The sequence below is a fragment of the Pristiophorus japonicus genome, chromosome 21 (genome assembly GCF_044704955.1).
Source record: "Pristiophorus japonicus isolate sPriJap1 chromosome 21, sPriJap1.hap1, whole genome shotgun sequence".
Classification (NCBI taxonomy): Eukaryota; Metazoa; Chordata; class Chondrichthyes; family Pristiophoridae; genus Pristiophorus; species Pristiophorus japonicus.
In genome coordinates, this window is record NC_091997.1 from 57,785,959 (window position 1) to 57,810,151 (window position 24,193).

At 44.1% G+C, this 24,193-nt stretch overlaps 1 protein-coding gene across 4 annotated transcripts in view; it reads right to left on the reverse strand.

The window, feature by feature from the left end:
- The window catches only part of ddx42 (DEAD (Asp-Glu-Ala-Asp) box helicase 42), a 77,744-nt gene that overhangs the window by 5,243 nt on the left and 48,308 nt on the right, over positions 1–24,193 (reverse strand). For all 4 annotated transcript variants that reach the window (XM_070864806.1, XM_070864805.1, XM_070864808.1 and 1 more), the window contains 9 exons: positions 22,708–22,884; positions 20,507–20,635; positions 18,905–19,004; positions 18,429–18,476; positions 16,012–16,109; positions 14,749–15,025; positions 12,665–12,766; positions 10,475–10,599; positions 297–407 (listed from right to left, as the gene is read on the reverse strand). In XM_070864806.1, coding sequence (XP_070720907.1) covers positions 297–407; positions 10,475–10,599; positions 12,665–12,766; positions 14,749–15,025; positions 16,012–16,109; positions 18,429–18,476; positions 18,905–19,004; positions 20,507–20,635; positions 22,708–22,884 — 1,167 coding nt within the window. The remainder of the gene's footprint in view (positions 1–296; positions 408–10,474; positions 10,600–12,664; positions 12,767–14,748; positions 15,026–16,011; positions 16,110–18,428; positions 18,477–18,904; positions 19,005–20,506; positions 20,636–22,707; positions 22,885–24,193) is intronic.

The following is a 24,193-nucleotide window of genomic DNA, read 5'->3' on the forward strand; positions in this document are numbered from 1 at the left end:
TGATGCCACACTCTGTCAAATGCTGCCTTGATGTCAAGGACAGTCATTCTCACCTCACGAATTCAGCTCTTTTGTCAATGTTTGGACCAAGGCTGCAATGAGGCCTGGAGCAGAGTGGTCCTGGCAGAACCCAAAATGAACATCAGTAAGCAGGTTATTGGTGACCTCTCGTATTTGCATTCAGCGTAAAGAAGGGACAATGCTCCAGCATGAATGACTTACTAGGGCCACACGTCTTTCAACTGAGCACAATATTTATTGACATTGATAACATCCCAAATGCATCATTTACTTACTGAAGTGTCTGAGCCCAGCCCTGGGCGCTCTCTGTAGCCGAGTCCTCCTCCTCCAATATTCATTCTCTTCCCTTTTCCAGCTTTGTAACGAGACTTTCGAAACCATGGGTTCTGATAGGTATTTTAATAATGGTTTGTCACTACTATAAACTTTGATAGTAATACACAGTATTAATGCTTGCATTAAAGAATTATTAAACACAGCAACATATTGAAGGTAATCCAAAAACTGTAGAATATCCAGCTTTAAAAAAAAAATTATTTGCTAATTTCCATTGGCATCCACGGTTAAGATAGGTGATCCATCTCCAAGCCTTGATAAATATCAGTGAAGCAGGCTGCTGGAGCAGTGCATGTGATAGACTAGGAGATTTTGCATTAATTTCCTGCACAGACTGATCGTAAAACCGAGATCGTTTACCAAGGACATAAAATCGTTCAAAAAATATATATAATTTGAGCATCAGGATAAAAATGAGGACTGGCCACTGAGCCCATTTGTTTTTCCTAGATCATTCAGGTCCACACACAGGCACTACTTAAACAGGGTGTATTTACAAAACCACTTGTATGTCACTTCCCCAGATTCTCCCTCCTTGTAGGGTAGCACCTGGGGTGCAGAGGGAGTTCAGAAAGCTCTGTGGATACCTAGCAATTGGGCAGGTGAGTGAAAGTGGTGTTTAGAAATGCACGGTAACGTACAGTAATGAAGAACGGTATTCAGCGAGCATCACGAACATGTGTGAGCCAGTTGACCAAACTCAAAGTATCGTCACATTGTACAGCAGGGATTACCAAACAGGATTAGCTTGTATTCTTTACAGTGTAAATCCCAGGTGACATGAACACTGTCCACACTCAAGTCTATTGCAATAAAATAGAAAATGCTTGAAATATACAACAGGCCTATCAGCATCTGATAAGAGAAACGATATGAATACTTTGGGACGAGATCCTTCATTAAAGCTTGGGAGGACTGTTTAGTGCCAGTCACTGTATTTATTAAAGAAAACTTTGAATTTGTGATGATTCATAGAAGGGGCGGGCTTGGTGTCATCACTGGACGGGGAAGAAAAGCTGCGAGAGTTTAATAAGAAAGATAGCACCTTCTCATCTCGCTCAGGAAGTCCCAAAGCACTTGACATTCAACAAATGGTTTTGTAAACACACCCTGTTTAAGTAGTGCGTGCGTGTGGACTTAATGATCTGGAAAAACGGATGGGCTCAGTGGCCAATTCTCAATTTTACCCTGATGCTCAAATTATATATATTTTTTGAACGATTGTCTTTTATGTATTTGGTCAACTATCTAAGTTTTATGATCAGTCTGTGCAGGAAATTAATGCAAAAGGTTTAGAGTAAGGTTACAGGATCAACCCCTGGTCACAGGTGCAGCTGTAACATCAGCCTGGATTCCTACTCAAGATCACGGCTGAGGGACTGGGTTGTGACAATGAATGGCCAACAGACACTCACTGTCTAGGCTCTCTCACGTGAACATAAGAACATAAGAATTAGGAACAGGAGTAGGCCATCTAGCTCCTCGAGCCTGCTCCGCCATTCAAAAAGATCATGGCTGATCTGGCCGTGGACTCAGCTCCACTTACCCGCCCTCTCCCCATAACCCTTAATTCCCTTATTGGTTAAAAATCTATCTATCTGTGATTTGAATACATTCAATGAGCTAGTCTCAACTGCTTCCTTGGGCAGAGAATTCCACAGATTCACAACCCTCTGGGAGAAGAAATTCCTTCTCAACTCGGTTTTCAATTGGCTCCCCCGTATTTTGAGGCTGTGCCCCTAGTTCTAGTCTCCCCGACCAGTGGAAACAACCTCTCTGCCTCTATCTTGTCTATCCCTTTCATTATTTTAAATGTTTCTATAAGATCACCCCTCATCCTTCTGAACTCCAACGAGTAAAGACCCAGTCTACTCAATCTATCATCATAAGGTAACCCCCTCATCTCCGGAATCAGCCTAGTGAATCATCTCTGTACCCCTCCAAGGTTAATGTATCCTTCCTTAAGTAAGGTGACCAAAACTGCACGCAGTACTCCAGGTGCGGCCTCACCAATACCTTGTACAGTTGCAGCAGGACCTTTCTGCTTTTGTACTCCATCCCTCTCGCAATGAAGACCAACATTCCATTCGCCTTCCTGATTACCTGCTGCACCTGCAAACTAACTTTTTGGGATTCATGCACAAGGACCACCAGGTCCCTCTGCACCACAGCATGTTGTAATTTCTCCCCATTCAAATAATATTCCCTTTTACTGTTTTTTCCCCCCCAAGGTGGATGACCTCACATTTTCCAAGATTGTATTCCATCTGCCAAACCTTAGCCCATTCGCTTAACCTATCTAAATCTCTTTGCAGCCTCTGTGTCCTCTACACAACCCGCTTTCCCACTAACCTTTGTGTCATCTGCAAATTTTGTTACACTACACTCCATCCCCTCTTCCAGGTCATCTATGTATATTGTAAACAGTTGTGGTCCCAGCACCGATCCCTGTGGCACACCACTAACCACCGATTTCCAACCCGAAAAGGACCCATTTATCCCGACTCTCTGCTTTCTGTTCGCCAGCCAATTCTCGATCCATGCTAATACATTTCCTCTGACTCCGCGTACCTTTATCTTCTGCAGTAACCTTTTGTGTGGCACCTTATCGAATGCCTTTTGGAAATCTAAATACACCACATCCATCGGTACACCTCTATCCACCATGCTCGTTATATCCTCAAAGAAGTCCAGTAAATTAGTGATTTCCCTTTCACGAATCCATGTTGCGTCTGCTTGATTGCACTATTCCTATCTAGGTGTCCCGCTATTTCTTCCTTAAGGATAGCTTCAAGCATTTTCCCCACTACAGATGTTAAACTAACCAGCCTATAGTTACCCGCCTTTTGTCTGCCCCCTTTTTTAAACAGAGGTATTACATTAGCTGCTTTCCAATCCGCTGGTACCTCCCCAGAGTCCAGAGAATTTTGGTAGATTATAACGAATGCATCTGCTATAACTTCCGCCATCTCTTTTAATACCCTGGGATGCATTTCATCAGGACCAGGGGACTTGTCTACCTTGAGTTCCATTAGCCTGTCCAGCGCTACCTCCCTAGTGACAGTGATTGTCTCAAGGTCCTCTCTTCCCACATTCCCGTGACCAGCAATTTTTGGCATGGTTTTTGTGTCTTCCACTGTGAAGACCGAAGCAAAATAATTGTTTAAGGTCTCAGCCATTTCCACATTTCCCATTATTAAATCCCCCTTCTCATCTTCGAAGGGACCAACATTTACTTTAGTCACTCTCTTCCGTTTTATATATCGGTAAAAGCTTTTACTATCTGTTTTTATGTTTTGCGCACGTTTACTTTCGTAATCTATCTTTCCTTTCTTTATTGCTTCCTTAGTCATTCTTTGCTGTTGTTTAAAATTTTCCCAATCTTCTAGTTTCCCACTAACCTTGGCCACCTTATACGCATTGGTTTTTAATTTGATACTCTCCTTTATTTCCTTGGTTATCCACGGCTGGTTATCCCTTCTCTTACCGCCCTTCTTTTTCATTGGAATATATTTTTGTTGAGCACTATGAAAGAGCTCCTTAAAAGTCCTTCACTGTTCCTCAATTGTGCCACCGTTTAGTCTGTGTTCCCAGTCTATTTTAGCTAACTCTGCCCTCATCCCACTGTAGTCCCCTTTGTTTAAGCATAGTACGCTCGTTTGAGACACTACTTCCTCACCCTCAATCTGTATTACAAATTCAACCATACTGTGATCACTCATTCCGAGAGGATCTTTTACTAGGAGATCGTTTATTATTCCTGTCTCATTACACAGGACCAGATCTAAGATAGCTTGCTCCCTTGTAGGTTCTGTAACATACTGTTCTCAGAAACAAACCCGTATGCATTCTATGAATTCCTCCTCCAGGCTATCCCGTGCGATTTGATTTGACCAATCGATATGTAGGTTAAAATCCCCCATGATTACTGTCATTCCTTTTTCACATGCCTCTATTATTCCCTTGATTATTGTCCGCCCCACCGTGAGGTTATTATTTGGGGGCCGAAAAACTACGCCCAGTGACTTTTTCCCCTTACTATCTCCAAACTCCACCCACAGTGATTCAATATTTTGTTCATTAGAACCAATATCATCTCTCACAACTGCCCTGATATCATTCTTTATTAACAGAGCTACCCCACCTCCTTTTCCTCTTGTCTGTCTTTCCGAATTGTCAGATACCCCTGTATGTTTAATTTCCAGTCTTGGCCACCCTGCAACCACGTTTCTGTAATGCCACCAAATCATACCCATTTGTAATGATTTGTGCCGTCAACTCATTTACTTTATTTCGAATGCTGTGTGCGTTTAGGTAGAGTGTTTTAATACTAATTTTTAAACCATGATTTTTAGTTTTGACCCCTCCTGTAGCCCCTTTATATTCATACATATTGTCCCTTCCTATCACCTTGTGGTTTACACTTACCCCAGTGCTACTCTGCTCTGTTGCATCCTGCCTTTTGCATTCTTTCTTGGGGTCCTGTTCATCTGCGCTCTCACCCACTCTAACTAGCTCAGAGCCCTCTCCTGGGTTCCGAATACTCCTCGCATTGAGGCACCGAGCTTTCATGCTTGCCTTTTTATTATACTTGGACCCTCAGGATTTTGCTGTACATTGGCCCTTTTTGTTTTTTGCCTTGGGTTTCTCTGCCCTCCACTTTTACTCATCTCCTTTCTGTCTTCTGCTTCTGTCTCCATTTTGTTTCCCTCTGTCTCCCTGCATTGGTTCCCATCCCCCTGCCATATTAGTTTAAACCTCCCCAACAGCACTAGCAAACACTCCCCCTAGGACTTTGGTTCCGGTGCTGCCCAGGTGCAGACCGTCCGGTTTGTACTGGTTCCACCTTCCCCAGAACCGGTTCCAATGCCCCAGGAATTTGAATCCCTGCCTGCTGCACCACTGCTCAAGCCATGTATTCATCTGCGTTATCCTGCGATTCCTACTCTGACTGGTCATTGGGCAATGCCCTGGAGGCCGAGTTGGAATTGTACCCCAGCAAGAGAGCGAGGGGAAGGAGGGAAAAGAGCCCGTGAACTTTCAGTCATGGATTCAGAATGTTGCATGCACAGCAATGAAAGCCAGGTCAGTGATTTGCTTAATGGGTTACATCACAAGCTGAGTGCCTTGTCAGCAGACAGGGAAACAGGTAGACCACAACAGGCTTGTACGAAGCAGCCTCTGCAAAATAAACTTTGTTCACAAACAGGAGAACGACCAGAAAAATCATACAGTGCACCCAGAAAATACCAAAATATCTAGGGTTATGGAAACAAAACGAGAGGTTTTTCTCGTATGTCAGTGGAATTGTGAGGCTGCTAGCCCCACTGAATTTCACATTGTAAAGGGGTATCACCACAAATACAGGATAGCTCAGATTAATACATGGCTTGAGGAATGGTGCAGGAGGGAGGAATTCAAATTCCTGGGACATGGAACCGGTTCTGGGAGAGGTGGGACCAGTACAAACCGGATGGTCTGCACCTGGGCAGGACCGGAACCAATATCCTAGGGGGAGTATTGGCTAGTGCTGTTGGGGAGGAGTTAAAGTAACATGGCAGGGGGATGGGAACCTATGCAGAGAGACAGAGGGAAGTAGAATGGGGTCAGAAGCAGGATAGAAAGAAGTAAAAGTAAAAGCGGAGGGCAGAGAAACCCAAGGCAAAAAGCAAAAAGGCCACATTACAGCAAAATTCTAAAGGGGCAAAGTGTGTTAAAAAGACAAGTCTGAAAGCTCTGTGCCTCAATGCGAGGAGTATTTGGAATAAGGTGGACGAATTAACTGCGCAGATAGCAGTTAACGGATATGATGTAATTGGCATCACGGAGACATGGCTCCAGGGTGACCAAGGCTGGGAACTCAACACCAAGGGTATTCAACATTTCAGGAAGGATAGACAGAAAGGAAAAGGAGGTGGGGTGGCGTTGCTGGTTAAAGAGGAAATTAATGCAATAGTAAGGAGGGACATTAGCCTGGATGATGTGGAATCGGTATGGGCGGAGCTACGGTACAGCAAAGGGCAAAAAACGTTAGCGGGAGTTGTGTACAGACCACTAAACAGTAGTAGTGAGGTTGGGGACAGCATCAAACAAGAAATTAGGGATGCATACAATAAAGGTACAGCAGTTATCATGGGAGACTTTAATCTACATATTGATTGGGCTAACCAAACTGGTAGCAATACTGTGGAGGAGGATTTCCTGGAGTGTATTATGGATGGTTTTCTAGATCAATATGTTGAGGAACCAACAAGAGGGCTGGCCATCCTAGACTGGGTGATGTATAATGAGAAAGGACTAATTAGCAATCTTGTTGTGCAAGGTCCCTTGGGGAAGAGTGACCATAATATGGTAGAATTCTTTATTAAGATGGAGAGTGACAGTTAATTCAGAGACTAGGGTCCTGAATTTAAGGAAAGGAAACTTCGATGGTATGAGACGTGAATTGGCTAGAATAGACTGGCGAGTGATACTTTAAGGGTTGACGGTGAATAGGCAATGGCAAACATTTAAAGATCACATGGATGAACTTCAATAATTGTACATCCCTGTCTGGAGTAAAAATAAAACGGGGAAGGTGGTTCAACCGTGGCTAACAAAGGAAATTAAGGATAGTGTTAAATCCAAGGAAGACGCATATAAATTGGCCAGAAAAAACAGCAAACCTGAGGACTGGGAGAATTTTGTAATACAGCAGAGGAGGACAAAGGGTTTAATTAGGAGGGGGAAAATAGAATATGAGAGGAAGCTTGCTGGGAACATAAAAACTCAGTGCAAAAGCTTCTATAGATATGTGAAGAGAAAATGATTCGTGAAAACAAACGTACGTCCCTTGCAGTCAGATTCAGGTGAATTTATAATGGGGAACAACGAAATGGCAGACCGGTTGAACAAATACATTGGTTCTGTCTTCACGAAGGAAGACACAAATAACCTTCCGGAAAAAATAGGGAACTGAGGGTCTATGTGAGAAGGAGAAACTGAAGGAAATCCTTATTAGGTGGGAAATTGTGTTAGGGAAATTGATGGGATTGAAGGCCGATAGATCCCCAGGGCCTGATAGTCTGCATCCCAGAGTACTTAAGGAAGTAGCTCTAGAAATAAGAGATGCATTGGTGATCATTTTCCAACAGTCTATCGACTCTGGATCAGTCCCTATGGACTGGAGGGTAGCTAATGTAACAGCACTTTTTAAGAAAGGAGGGAGAGAGAAAACGGGTAATTATAGACCAGTTAGCCTGACATCAGTAGTGGGGAAAATGTTGGAATCAATTATTAAAGATGAAATAGCAGCACATTTGGAAAGCAGTGACAGGATCAGTCCAAGTCAGCATGGATTTATGAAAGGGAAATCCTGCATGACAAATCTTCTAGAATTTTTTGAGGATGTAACTAGTAGAGTGGGGACAAGGGAGAACCAGTGAATGTGGTGTATTTGGACTTTCAAAAGGCTTCTGACAAGGTCCCACACAAGAGATTGGTGTGCAAAATTAAAGCACATGGTATTGGGGGTAATGGACAGAGAACTGGTTGGCAGACAGGAAGCAGAGTCGGGATAAACGTGTCCTTTTCAGAATGGCAGGCAGTGACTAGTGGGGTACCGCAGGGCTCAGTTATTTACAATATACATTAATGATTTGGATGAGGGAATTGAGTGCAATATCTCCAAGTTTGCAGATGACACTAAGCTGGGTGGAAAATGTGAGCTGTGAGGAGGACACTAAAAGGCTGCAGGGTGACTTGGACAGGTTTGGTGAGTGAGCAAACGCGTGGCAGATGCAGTAGAATGTGGATAAATGTGAGGTTATCCATTTTGGGGGCAAAAACACGAAGGCAGATTAGGAAAAGGGGATGTGCAGCGAGACCTGGGTGTCATGGTACATCAGTCATTGAAAGCTGGCATGCAGGTTCAGCAGGCGGTGAAGGCGGCAAATGGTATGTTGGCCTTCATAGCTAGGGGATTTGAGTAATAGGAGCAGGGAGGTTTTACTGCAGTTGTACAGGGCCTTAGTGAGGCTCACCTGGAATATTGTGTTCAGTTTTGTCGTCTCCTAATCTGAGGAAGGACGTTCTTGCTATTGAGGCAGTGCAGCGAAGGTTCACCAGACTGATTCCTGGGATGGCAGGACTGACATATGAGGAGAGACTGGATCAATTGGGCCTTTATACACTGGAGTTTAGAAGGATGAGAGGGGATCTCATAGAAACATAAAATTCTGACAGGACTGGACAGGTTAGATGCAGGAAGAATGTTCCCGATGTTGGGGAAGTGCAGAAGCAGGGGACATAGTCTAAGGATAAGGGGTAAGCCATTTAGGGCTGAGATGAGGAGAAACTTCTTCACTCAGAGAGTTGTTAACCTGTGGAATTCCCTACCGCAGAGAGATGCTGATGCCAGTTCAGTGGATATATTCAAGAGGGAGTTAGATATGGCCCTTACGGCTAAAGGGATCAAGGGGTATGGAGAGAAAGCAGGAAAGGGGTACTGAGGTGAATGATCAGGCATGATCTTATTGAATGGTGGTGCAGGCTCGAAGAGCCGAATGGCCTAATCCTGCGCCTATTTTCTATGTTTCTATTCAGGGAGGGTCTGGTCCATCCAAACAGATATCTAAAACAAATAAAACAATGGTTTTGGCTCCATTGGCAGTGATTGAAAAGGAAAACTATTTGGGAGTGAGCATCGGTGATACTCTGGAAGTATCTGGTCAGTCAGTGTGTGGCAGTTAGTAACAAGGCAAATCACATCCTGTAGCGCATCTGGAGAACATCAGACTACAAATTAGAACAAGTCAAACTGAGATTGAAACTGTGAGGCTAGTTCTGGAGTATGGTGTGCAGCTTTGGTCTCCCTGTCTTAAAAAGGACATAGATGCTTTAGCAAGGGTTCGGAGACAAGTGACCAGGATGATTTCAGGCTTTAGGGGGCTAAGCCATGTAGAGAGGCTTTAGGCAACACATATTTTTGCTGGAGGACAAATACAGAGGGGTAACATGATCCAGGACTTCAAAGCAACAAATCCATAGACATACCAGAAGTAAATTAGCAATGTATTGTTGACAACAAGCACAGGACGAGAGGACACACATACAGGATTCACAAGTCTCCAGTGAGGGTGGAGATTATAGGAAACCCTCCTCCATAGGATTGTGGGTATGTGGACAGACTCCCAGAGAATGATGATCCAGGGTCAGTTGGCAAGTTTTAAGAGAGTCTGGACCTGTTGAGAAGGGGGATGGAGGGAGATACACTTCACAAAACTGCTTTAGTCTCCAGGGGAGATAGTGAAAAATATAAATGAGTGTTGCCTAAAATAGGGAGAACAACAAGGCGGCTTGGGAGACAAATCCAAGATAATCGAACATGGACTTTGAATGGAATGGGCTGAATGGCCTTTGCTCACACTTACTTTTACGTGCTTAGATCTTGTGCAGAGAGATATACAAGCACACAAGTTTAAGGGCTGGATTTTCGGATTTCTGCCGCCCCCATTAGCACCCTGGAGGGTCGGCAATAAGCACTTCTGGGCGGGTGTGAGCTTCCAATGCCCAGCCGCGCCTTTCAGTGCCGGTTTCGGCGGGGCACGGAACATTACCACCCGGAAGAGGCGAGCCAGTGTGCAATGCTCCTGGTTGTGACACCTGCTTGAGCTTTGGCTGCCGCCCGATCTGTAGAGCGGCGTGCTGGGACCGCCTGTGAAAGTGGGCGATCCGAGCTGTAGCGGCTGCAGTGAGGTCATTAAAGTCGGCCTCGGATAAGTGTGATTGTTTTTTTTTGCGATTTATGTTGTGGTGGCTGGAGTTATTTATTGGGAATGGCCCCCAACCCTCCAGGCCTCTCTGAGCGCTGAGAGGTTGGCTGTTTAGCTGGGGATTTGCACTTGCTCAGCCGGCCTAGCGCCCCGCGAGAGGTGTGTAACGCCTCACTTAGCGTCCGCCCCACACTCAGAGCCCAGCTGATGAATTTTGCTGACTGAGGCGCAAACTGTTCCCGGCACAAATGTTGCCGCCTCGCTTTCATTACCGCCCTGAAATGAGCAGAACCGAAAAACAAGCCCTAAATCTTTCAGATGCAGCCAAGAAAGTTCAGCATTAACCATTTGCATATTGTATATACCTGCATAGCCAGGTCCAATAGTTCTTTGGAAACATACTGATTGGCTCCTTCCAAATTGCGAACAAGATCACCAGCGAAATTGCTGTCTTTGCAGGTCATCAATGTATACGCCAGACCTTTCTCCCCTGGATTGGGAGAAACACAACAATACATGGCACAGTTAACATTCCCCTCGTGAGGCGAGAGTTAAACATTGGTTAAATGGTCAGGAAATCTAGGGAGGGAAGTGCATTTCTGTTCAGATACAGATTACCTGGCCAGCAAAGGAAGAACGAAATTCTATTTATATAGTGCCTTTCAAGTCCTCCCGGCATCCCAAAGCACTTTGCAACCAATGAAGTCCAATCATTGTTATATAGGTAAGTTAGGCCTATATTCTCTGGAGTTTTGAAAGAATGAGGGGTGATCTCATAGAAACACAAGATTCTGAGGGGGATTGACAGGGGAGATGCTGAGGGGTCGTTTCCCCTGGCTGGATAGTCTAGAACTAGGGGGCATAGTCTCAGGATAAGAGGTCGGCCATTTAACACAGATGAGGAATTTCTTCACTCAGAGTGTTGTCAATCTTTGGAATTCTCTACCCCAGAGGGCTGTGGATGCTGAGTCGTTGCGCGTATTCAAGGCCGAGATCGATAGACTTTTGGACTCTAGGGGAATCAAGGGATCAGGCAGCAAAGTGGAGTTGAGGTCAAAGATCAGCCAGTCTTATTGAATGGCTCGAAGGGCCTGCTCCTAATTCATACGTTCTTATTAAACAGCCCATTTGTGCACAGCAAAGTCCCATAAAGAGATAAATGACATATTAAGCTGCTTTGGCGATACCGGTTGATATATAAATGTCGGAGAGGACAATGGGAGAATTTCAAAAGTGCCATTGGGATCTTTCATCAACTTGAATAGGTAGACAAGATCTTGGTTTCATATTTTGTTCAAAAGACAACACATCAGACTGCAGCATTCCCTCAGTACTCCACTCAACGGTCAGCCTAGATTAAACGCTCATGTCTTGAGTGGGACTTGAGCCCACGTCCTTTTGACTTAGAGGTGAGAGAGTGGCACATTATCACATGGCTTTCAGGGTCAGGCAACGTTCCTACCTACTGCACTGGGTGTCACCCGTGGCTTTGTTGGATTCTCACCTCGGAGTCAGGAGGATGAGCGTTCAAGTCTCACTACAGATACCTAAGCAAAAAAAAATCTAGGTCAACATTAATCTAGGCAGAGTCTTTCGGATGAGTCGTTAATCCGAGGCCCTGTGTGCCCGCTCATGATCCCAGGAAAAGCAGGGGCGTTCACCCCCAGTGTCCTGGCCAACATTAATTCCTCAATCAACAGCACTAGAACTAAAACAGATTAATTGGTTATCACATTTCTGTTTGTGGGAGCTTGCTGTTCACAAATTGGCTTTCACATTTCCTTGCAAGTGACTACATTTCACAAGTATTTCATTAGCTGTAAAGCGCTTTGGGATGTCTGGAGGTCATGAAAGACACTATATAAATCCAAGTGTTTCTGTAACCCTTTAATAACTAATAAAGGCGGGAAGCTGGAGAAAAAAAATGAATCCCCAGAACCCAGTCTGCCGGTCTCTCGAACAACGCACCAATTACACAAACTCACTTGGACCAGAAATCAGACACAAGCAAGGTGGCACATACTGCCCATTCTGGAGGTGGCGGTGGGCTATCTCCCTGAACCTCTGAAGTCACTGTGATGCGGGTGCACCATGATGGGCAGCAAGGTCATCATGTGGTGTCGGACCGCAGTGGAGGGCAGACCAGCTGGGGCTGTAAGCTTCCCTTGAAGATCAATAGTAACCCAGTTGGCTTTTTAAAGACCCAGTATTGCTATGGTTTGCTCATTTTAATGCATTGAAAATATGAGTTACTCCCAAATGGAAGTTATGGAATATGCGTAGAACATTAGTGAGGAAGAGCTAAGGTAGAATAATTCAAAGGCTGTTTTGGACAAAACACGAAATTTGTAGCATAAAAGTTGTAAAGCAAACAATGTCATCAAAAGAAAAACTGTGAACTGGTCAGAACGCTACCACATGGAGATCTCCACTCACCTGTACTGCCAGAGTGGAGGGACAGTTACATTCATCCGCTTGTCACCATTCCCACACAATGCCAAACAATGCTAGCTTGTGGAAGTTTTACTCTTTTGCTGAGGTTAACACCCCCTTACCTGCTCTGCCAGTACGCCCAATCCTGTGAGTGTGTGTATCAATATCACGGGCCACATCATAGTTAATCACCGTCTTAATGGATGGAATATCCAAACCACGTGCTGGAATAAATGGATCATTGCGATTATTCCAAGATCTACATCAACAGCTGGGAGCGATCGCCAACAGATAAGAGTCGCTCAAGAGCTTAATGTCCTGGGGAAGTTACAAACCTTACATTTTTTTAAAAAAAAGCATATTTCAATACTATATCATTCACTCTGATCAATAAATGATTGTACCTTACAGCTCAATTTCAATATATAACTTTTATCCTCCCTTCCTGAAGACCTGGACTCATTGCTGGCTTTTCGTTTCACAAGCATCAATTCCCCTTCTGCATTGCACCAGTGTTACCAATCCTCACGTACCAACCTGGACCGCGAGCCTCTAATGAACTGGACTTGGAAATACAGGCTATAATTTCAGTGTTTGTTTACTACATTTCCAAGTTTCCAGCAATGAGGACAGTAGTAACAGACCTCAGGAAGGCATAGACACAAGGCAGATGAAATTTAACACAGAAGTGATATATTTTTGTAGGAAGAATGAGGAGAGGCAATATGAACCAATTTTAAAAGGGGGTGCAGGAACAGAGACCTGGGTGTGCATGTACACAAGTCTGATGGTGGCAGCACACGTCAAGAAGGCTGTTCAAAAAGTATATGGGATCCTTGGATTTATACTTGGAGGCATGGAGTACAAAAGCAAGGAAGTTATGCTAAACCTTTACAGAACATTGGTTAGACCGCCCTCAGCTGAAGTACTGTGCTAAGTTCTGGCAAGGCCTGAGAGAGAAGAGATTTACTCGAACAGTACCAGGGATGAGGGATTAGAGTTATGTGGAGAGACTGGAGTTGCTCTCCTTACAGCAGTGAAGGTTAAGGGGAGATTTGATAGGTGTTCAAAATCATGAAGGGATTTGATAGAGTAAATGAGAGAATCGGTTCCCCAGGCATGATGGATCAAATAGCTTCCTGCACCGTATCATTCTACGATTCTATGTCAGTAAGTGTCAGGTGATGCATTTTGTAGTTTAGAAAAGAACAGCAGTAGTTATATTCTGATTGGAAGCAGGCTCAGGGCTATGGGAAAGCAGAGTGATTTGGGGTTACAGGTTCACAGAACATTCATGGCAGCACCAGTTTGATAAGGCTGTAATGGAATTCTATATTTTATTCCAAGGAGTACAGAATAAAAAAAACTAAGAGGTAATGAGGTGTTAATCACACCAGCTATTAGAGGCAGAAACAGGTGTTCAGTGGGTCGTCCATATCTTAAGGTGAAATTCTAATTAATTATATTACACAAACCTAACCAAGCAGTTAATACAGCCAATTTTTATAAACAGCAAAATACCACAGATGCTGGAAATCAGAAATAAAAACAGAAAATGCTGGAACACACAGCAGTTCTGATGAAAGGTCATTGAATTGAAATGGCAACAGTTTCTCTCTCCACACTCCTGCTAAGCTTTTCCAACCTATTCAGTTTTTATTTCAGCTTGTTTGTCATCTGCTACCCGTACCAAGCTACCGTGGAGTTGAGCTGGTCTGCTGCTGCTGCCTCTGCTGTTCTTTCGCAGGCAATTATTGTGAGAGAAGAAAGTTACAGCCAGCAAGCAATCAGAAAGTGCCCTTTCCTTGCAAAGTACCGATGGCACTATGCTCAATTGAAAGATTTTTTTTGTCCATTTCAAGGTTTAATTGGGCCAGAACTATTTGATCACATAAACTTGTCCAACATTTATAGCAGGCACATCGCATTAGCACCAATACGTCCTCTATATATAACAGTGAGCACTGAAAGTTTAAAACACACTGTAAAATCAATGGCCTTTCTCCTTCCATCCCTGTGCCCTTACTACACAAAGCAAGGTACTTATACACTTTATTGCTCAGGCCTTCATGTACTAGTAAAAGCCCAATAGTGTGGTGTGCATTTGTACGCACTTCTAAAGAGCTGTGCATATACTGTGGTAAATATCTGAGGTCAGCTGCACACATGGCCACAACTAATCTTGTACAGGTCGAGGAACGCTCACCTGCTACATCTGTAGCCACCAGAATAGGAATGGACTTTTTCTTGAAGTCAGAGATGACTTTGTTTCTTTCACTTTGATCCATATCACCATGCAACAGGCCGACAGTGTAACCCTCCTGGTTCAGATTGGCAGCCAGCTCATCGCTGTTAGCTTTCTTGGTCACAAAGATGATAACGCTGCCTCTCGACGTCAACTCCACCAGCCTCCGAGTGAGCCAGTTCCACTTATCGGGACCAGCTATAAGAATCTCCACAATCTGAGTAATATCCTCGTTTGCCTAAAACCAAGCAAGCCGTTAAGTGAGGACGAACATTGTTAAAATGGACACAGTAACGATAATGTTAGAATGCTGACACTTCCAGAGTTGTAATCTCAGGCATCACTAAACCGAGCTTAGAAAGATGATGGAGACATTCATAAAAACGCTAGTTTGGGGAAAGGTCAGGAAAGACAACAAGAGTTGGAAACTGGTGGAGGGATATTAACCGAAAGGCCACGGCCAACACAGAATTTCAGAGATTGTTGTGGCGTTTTTCCAAATGTCCAACCTCTTATCCAGATTAATTTCTGTATCCAATTAAAGGGGACACTAGTAACCAAGCATGCTGCTCATACATGGTGGAGTTCTACTCCAATTCATTCACTTATTCTAAAGTGCCCGACACAAATATAATTTGAATATCACTGGATGTAGCATTTTGCAATAAGCTTGGCAGAAGGTATGGCCACTCTGGCAGCAAGTCCCTGAAATGAGGGATTGGGTTACTCTGCAGAGACATCCACATTCCAGAGTCACTGGAGAATTGGGCATCTGCAGCAACTCTGCAAAGTGAGAACTGTTACTGTTTAAATTAATAGTTAGAGTGAGGATTTACATGTTGGGGATTGAGGAACGACTTTGCATTAAATAGGAGTGCAAAAACACACTAATAAAAATCCCTAGCAAAAAAATAAGTTTACATAATTTCCTTTAGAAACATGATGTTAAAGGATTTTAGTGAAGGGCTATGACTATCAATGTTGTTTTGAAACACAGCCACAGGAATGATGCTCCCTGACCTTCTTTTGCTTTCCTGGGAGAAGCAGTTATTCTCTGCTTAATGCCTCCCCCAGGGCAGCACAGCGACACCCGATACCTCAGCCTGAGGATTGCAACATGTAAACCCACGCACCCCATTCTCTGCATCTGTGATTACAGCTGGGAATGGCTCATTCTTTTATATTAAAATTAAATGTAGTAAAGTAAGACCAGTTTGACAGTACCTCTCCTATGTCTCCCTGTACAACTCGGATAGGATCAGTGAGGATGTCTCGAGCCAGCCTCTCAATCTTCTTCCGGAAAGTAGCACTGAACAGCAGGGCTGTAACACAATCAAAGCATCCACATTTAAGAGAATAGCAGCAATGCTGCAATCAAAGCACACAGCCAGGATGTGAAATCTGATGAAGATTACTGAACCGTCTCCTGCATTCATTTTAATTTCCAGCACAAGAGTGTTGGGTTATGAGGAAAGGTCAGAAAAACAGAATCGCCAGCTTTGAAAGGAGGTGATCTTCGAGGTAAATGAGATGTTAAGCTGAATAGGAGAGAGAAATTCTAAGGACTATTTAAAGTATTACCACAGTGTCAAACCCCCAGCCACAAACTGGTGAAAGGCAAGTTCCGGATGTGCAGAGTGACCAGCATCTGGAATGGTGTCTGGATAGGGTATTTAAGGCAAATACTCCAGAGTCATCCAAGGGGCAGTTAAACGGTGTGATGGGGCAATTGTGGGTTTCTATAGAAGGGTAGCCAAATGGCCTCCCTCATCTTTGCAATGCCAGGACCAAATGGACTGACCAATTCACATCTCCGTTGGCTTAAGATTCACGTGTTCAGTAAAATTATAACATTTTACATTACAGTTTAGTACATCTAACGCTTTGATATTACAAACACAACCTTCTGATCCTAAACATCACCCTCTCCCCCACCTCAGCTACGTACAAGCCCCGCTGATTACAGCTATCTGGGTGTTGAGGCTGTCTGATGCAGCATCTCCAACAGCACGTCTCAGCCATACAGTCGTGCAGCATTACTGCTTTCATTAATTCTCGGGATGTGGGCGTTGCTGGCAAGGCCAGCATTTATTGGCCATTCCCAGATGCCCCGAGAAGGTGCAGTTGGACCTCCTTCGTGAAGTGCTGTATGCGATTTTGAAAGATCTGGTTGACTCTTCAGAAGGCAGTGAAGAGTCAATGTTGGTGTGGGACTGGAGTCACGTTTGGGTCAGGTAATATCAATTTCCCCCTCTGCCTTTCTTCTTAATTCACAGCAAATTCTAGACCTTCCTATCCTACAGCTATAAATTGATGCACTAACTGAGCCTGGGTACAAAGTTATCAGCAGATCTGCTCCAGAGTTGAGTGACAATGATGTGGTTTAGTTTGTGTGGAAACAACATTGTACAGAATGAGACTGGGACAGAAATCAGTGTGCTTACAACACAGCATTCACAAACAGCTGATGGCAAACAGAAACCAGAGGTTTGAATAATGGCATAAACTCAAGAGTGAAGTTGAAGTGATTTGCACAGGTGACAGATTGTTATAGCCATGAAACAAGTTCTGAACCTTCATTGTAAATAATGCTTTTAATTTATCTTAAACCTTTTCTGGAGTTTTCCAGAAACATAGCTCACCACCCTCCATTATTAGCCACACTAGGCACTACATTTTGCTGTGTGGTCATTTTACATTATGCTACGTCATGGTTATAAGTGGACCAGCAGGGAGGACGTCATGCGCATCCCCTCCACCAGCGGCGCACCCTGGCTGCAGCATATACACTGTACAGGTTACACTGCAGCAATTCGCCAAGGTCTCGGCCCTGCAGCTTCTACCACGGAAAGGGACGAGCGCAGCAATTCGTGGGACCACCATCACACACCATCCCGACTTTGGCATCATCAGTGGGGGTCAGTAACTGGAAATCCTCAGTAAAACCAACGTGGGAGCACTGCTATACGGACTGCAGCGGAGCAAGGAGACCCACCACCACCTCGGGGACGGGCAATAAATGCCGACCCAGTTCGAAAAAAGAATTATAATAAAATGCAGGTTTCCCCAAGTAGTAGCAGTTTCAAGGCACTGCAACACATTTGCACTTAAGTCTTTTTACATCCAGCAATTACCATCTAGTTCACCATCTACCATCCTGGTAGTCACATTATACAACCATAATGGAGTTGCTGACTGATCATAGCAATAAATCTCTACCAGTGAGCCGACAACACACCCAGAAACGTGGCAAGGAAAGCTCCAGTGGTGAAGAGCTTTGGAAACCATAGGTCCAAACTCATCCGTTCCTCTCAAGCACGCTATACTTACCATGTCATGTCTTACTCAGACTGTATTCCAAAATGTTACTTTTTGCTGAAAGAAATCTAATTTGCATTTGAATGGATCACTACTAATTGCTTCCACCACCTGCCAAGGGAATTTGTCCATACGTTGGACTACTTGCTCACTGAAATATTGTTTCCGCAGATTAGTTTTGAATTTACGCCCCTTCCCATAAAAGAGCTGAAACAATTTCACGCTACTGGATATATAATTACCTGCTTCAGTACAATGACTGCCATAAATACTTAACTCATACTGGTTATGAACAAGGAATACAATAAAACTTCAACACTTACTCTGTCTGTCTGGACGGACATGATTTGCTATTGATCGGACCTGATATTCTGCAAAAGTTAAAGAAATGACCATTAAAGATACTACATCGTGACCTGCACTGATCACAGTGCCGTCATCCAATAAAGTATGTGCGCGCGCCTCCTCTTAAATGAAAGCACCCAACACAAATATTTATCGTATTGTTGCAAAGAAGACTTGTCTGGAGCGAATATGGATAGGTGAAGCACAATGGCGCTAGGAGCAGAAGAAGCAATTTGAAGAATATAGAATCAGAACGATAACAGCACAGAAGCCCATCGTGCCTGTGCTGACTCTTTGAAAGAGCTATCCAATTATATATAACAAGTGTTGTAGCGTAACATCAAAGTATATTGCAAGCATTAAGATGTAAATATCTTACAGGCCAACATGCTAAATCAGCCTAGTCAACCAGAGCACAAACAACGTGAGTGTTTTTAACATGTTGATCTCTTACCAAAGCCCATGTCAAACATTCTGTCAGCTTCATCAAACACTAAATAGGTCACTCTCCGGAGATTGGTGGCTTTCTTTTTCACGTGGTCTATCAACCGACCCTGTGGGTGGGGGAAAAGGGGAATAAAGTAAGAAATGGGCAGCCTGAATGTTACACCCAACAGGTTGGACACCAAGAACTTACTTTCACTGTTTAAAGAAAATGTTACATTCAGCAAAAGCAACTGGAACCTCTGGTACATGTTTTGTGGCAATTTCTACCCCTGGAATGTTAATATGGTTGAGATTTCAAATAGCAAAATATAACAAACTTTAAAAAGCTATTTTATAATTTGATTTGATAGAAGTGTTCAAAATCATGAGGGGTATAGAGTAGAGAAAGAGAAACTGTTCCCATTGGTGGAAGGGACACAGATTTAAGGTGATTGGCAGAAGAAACAAAGGCGACATGAGGAAAAACTATTTTACGCAGCGAGTGGTTAGGATCTGGAATGCACTGCCTGAGAGGGTGGTGGAGGCAGACTCAATCACGGCTTTCAAAAGGGAGTTGGATAAGTGCCTGAAGGAAAAACATTGCAGGGCTACGGGGAAAGGGTGTGGGCGTGGGACTGGCTGAGGTGGTCTTGCAGAGAGCCGGCACGGGCTCGACGGGCAGAATGGCCTCCTTCTGTGCTGTAACCGTTCTATGATTTGAATTAATTGTATACTACTGACATTCAAACAGCAGAATAAAAACTGTCTTGTATACATTGTGAACAGGCACAAGAACCACTTGACAGGCACCACAATATGGAAGGAAAAGTCAAAAGAACTCTATTCAGCACAGAACGTTGTTACTTTATCCACGTGTGATGGTGAATTATGAGGAAAGCGTAGTTTGAAAATCTAGTTTTTAAAGACTAACTTTAAAGGGAAAATTAACACATTAAAAAAAATATAAATACAAGATCAAAACAGCTACCCCTCAATGTTAACCCTTCCAGCCCCTGCCATTGAGGTTATACTGAATGGAGCTGTAATCCAGCTTTTCTCTTATGCAGGCACTACACATACTGCTATTTTCACATGGTCATCACTACTTGTAACGCTCCAGAATGACTGGCTTCAAGTAATATAATACAACCTGGGATTCTAGATTTTTGTCATCTTAATGAAACATCTGTGGGTCCGTCTCAGGAAGCTGTGTAGTCATTTCCATGGTACCATGAAGAGGAGCAGGGAAGCTCTTCCGGTGTCCTGGCCAATATTCATCCCTCAATAAACATCCCCAAAGCAGAGCACCTGGTCATTTACCTCAACGCTGGTTGTTGCATCCTACTGTGTACAAACTGGCTGCGGATTGCCGACATAACAGGGACTGCACTTTAAAAGTATCTCACAGGTTGTGAAGCAGCTTGGGTTGGCTTGGGGACACAAAAGGTGCTATTGAAATGCAATTTCTTTCTAGTTTCCAAAACCCAGCACAGACATTACATTTTACAAATTGCTGCAATGTACAACTGCATGAATGTCGATAGTAGCAGCAGTTTTGATATTTACCCATTTGATCTGCTACTCTGGACAGCATTGCATTAGTAAGTTTCTTTGGGATTTGAATACTGACCGGTGTGCATACAACGATCTCTGCTCCTTCTTGTAGAGCCTTTGCCTGTTCCCACATGCTGCCTCCACCATACACAGCTACAGACCTCAGGTTGTAGGCTTTTCCAAACTTCCGACACTCGGAATGAATCTGTATATTACAGGAAGTAAGCTCATTTAGTGCCAACACACAGACCTGCAGTGATCCAATCATGGAAATAGTGTATACTAGTGACTATACTGGGCAATGGCCGTGACAGTAACTGGCATATGTACATCACCAACCTGAGCAGTCGGAGGTCGGACCTGCTGTTGACAGAGTGTGGAAAGCAAAACACACCAAGTTTTCACATTTGGACCAATTCAGATTCAGTACAATAGGCAGTGAATATGCCACTGGATTAACCCACATGGATAATTAAATCAACGTCTATATAGCTTTACTACCAGTCACGACAGGGAGCAGTGCAAAAGATCACCCCCACCAACGCTAGCAGGGATTAAGACATCAGACGTAGTGGCTCTGGTGGCTCGGTGTGTAAATCTGCTCTGTAGTTGTGTGTTGGAGATCAGCTCTATACGGAGTTAGCCAATATCAGCAAGGGCAGCAAATGGGGATACAGCAGCGGGCCTCGGTCCTACATGTTAAAGAAACGGGATATTAGCTACACGCCCTGATCACTCTCCGGTGAAACCTGCTGTACATGTGAATGTGAGGCAGACAGGGTCAACCTCAATGGTGAGGTCTCATGACTGAGGAGCCAATACATCCAGGCCCAGCTGTGAAAAATGGCCATTGGGCTGTACTGACAGGGACTGTATTCCACCAACGGGCCATCACCTTCAGGAGAAGACCAAAAAAGGACACTGAAAACTCAACGATGACTCCCTCGACGCTGGTTATAATCACAATCCTCTATGTTGATTGACGCAGCCTATTTGACAGTTCAGCTACACCAACTTTTCTTTCATTTCTTTAATTGTAGTCAATGCCATTTGCTAAGGAGCACATGCAACAACCATCAACTCTCAAAATCCAGCTGCCAAGGAACAGATGTTACAAAAAAAACATTAGCGTTAATCTATTGATTAATTTCATTATTTTAAAATAGTTCCAAAATTATGATGAGCACAAAAATTTGCCCAAGTTGAAATGGAAATGGAAAATGTACATTAAATTGGCTGGCAAGAATTCTCTGGTCACTGCATGCATTGTGAACAGCTCACTCTGTTAGGTAGTTCCAATGTAATCATATGCATGTTTTAAAAGAACAAAGGAATTGTTTACGTATCTACACAGTCTGCAATTCTATTGCAGTGGCAGAAAAGGGGGATAAAATGATTTGAGAACAGGGCGGCACATGGGGTTAGGACTACTGCTCACGTGGAGGATAACCACCAGCATGGACTAGCTGGGCCAGATGGCCGGTTTTGTATTGAAATTTCTATGTAATTCGAAGTAAAAAATAAATGGTTCCCCTCTTAAAATTGATGACAGCATGTCTGCTAGCAAATGATAAAGTGTGTTCAGATTTACTACGAGTAAACTGAAAATACGCGAAACACAGGTCAGCCAGCATTTGTGGAAAGGACAGACAAGTTCATGTTTCAGGCGCATGGAAGCACCAGCACCTCCACGTTCCCCTCCAAGTCACACACCATCCTGACTTGGAAATCTATTGCCGTTCCTTCATTGTCACTGGGCCAGAATCCTGGAACTCCCTCTGTAACATCACTGTGGGAGCACCTTCACCACACGGACTGCAGCGGTTCAAGGCGACGGCTCACCACCACCTTCCCAAGGGCAATTAGGGATGGGCAATAAATGCCAGTCTTGCCAGTGATGCCCACATCCCATAAATACATTAAAAAAAAGGTGAGACCTTCAATAGAACGGATGTTAACTGGACTGTTCTCTCCACAAATGCTGACTGTTCTGTGCGTGTTTTTTTTTAAAGATTTCCAACATTTGCTTTTAACTGAGAGTGATCCATTCCTGGTCAGGTATTCCGCTGCAGATTCCTATATTTTTTTTTAGATTAATAACCTCGCCTTAATATTTAAAGCCCAAGGAACATTACATCAATTAAAAGATATTTTAACTTTGCAAAGCCGCAGGCTACACAGACACTGTCATTTGCTCAGTTTCCAATCAATGCTGCACTAGCTTTCAGCAATGTGCGCTTCCCAGCAGTTATCTTGCATTCGTCTCGATGGCCATACCTGCTGACAGAGCTCTCGGGTTGGGCAGACGATCACACCAATAGGCCCATCCCCAGGCTCCAGCTCCTTCTGATCCATGATGTGAACCAACATTGGCCAGATAAAGGCTGCCGTTTTACCACTCCCTGTCTTGGCGATTCCGATCATGTCTCTGCCTCCCAGTGCAATGGCGACACCCTGCATTCAAACAAACGTACATGATCAACACTGTGCTGTTAGTCCTTTGATAACCTCACACTTTACAGCAATCTAAGCAATTCAGGGCTTTATATGTTTTTGTACATTTTGTGTTCATGTGGTTGCGGATGTCAATGCTGGGAAATGGAACACTTCCTATTTCAGGCATCTAGTGGCAGCATCAAGTACTGCCTGGCCAGGTAAAGCAGTGAGACACAGAGTAAAGTATCCTCTACTCTGTCAACGATATGCCTCAGCCCAAACTTCAAAGAGCAGGCCTTACTGCACCACTTCTGACACCAGCTATCCTGTGGGTATCAGTGAGACAGCTCACTTAGTTACAATTAGTGGCAGCTTTTGGGCTGAGGCTGATCAGTAAGGGGGACACTGGGACAAAGGCACCACTAATAAAAGGAGGAAACATATAGTCCAATCAGACGACAAGCTCAACATAAGCAGAGCAGTCCCAACAAAAGCAAAGATAATCTTCCCAACTAAATCACAATAGTTTTATCAGTGTCCATAAGGCACTCTATGCACTGTGGTGCCCACCGGTGGCGATCGACCTCAAGCATTCCAACAGACACAGCACGTACCCTCTGCAGCAAGGGCAACCCACCACCAAGCTCCCCCACAGGCTGTGCCCATCCTGGATCGGTCAATCACCGTCTTGGCCAGGCCCAAGCCCAGACCCACCAGAGACGCATCCAACTTACCTGACTTATCCACACCAGGTGGCCAAAGGTCAGGAGTTTGGGGTTGAAGTGCAGCCAAAGGTTGAGCAGCAGCCCTTTCCGATAGCTATACATGGGCTGCAATCTCTTGCACTCCATGTGCACATGAAACACCGATTCTTCCAGGCTGCAAAAATCAGAGGCTGCTTGGGAATCCGCATGCAGTCCAAACTCACTTTTACAGTCAGGAGAGAGAAGAATTTCATCTGATTAGGCTCGGCTGGAGTAGAACCCAGGTACCAGAGGCCAGACTTGTGGCAAACCCACTGCAACACAGTGTCCCAGCACCCGAGTTCAATCTCGATGTCGAGTTCTAATTTGACACGGACTGCAGGTTTCTCTGGTCCGAGGCAGCCTATCGATAGTCACTACTTGCACTGGTTGCCGCCCAAGCAAAACAGATTCTCTGGACAGTGCTACCATCCTATATCAAGAGGGCAGCAAGAAGCGATAAAACACTGAAAAGCTAGCTCTAAACTTAATCAGCATTAGTAGCACAAACAAAATGTAATGTCGATCCTGAAATGACCGTCAGCACAATCAACAGGCACTGGGTTAAAAGACCAGACTTTTGG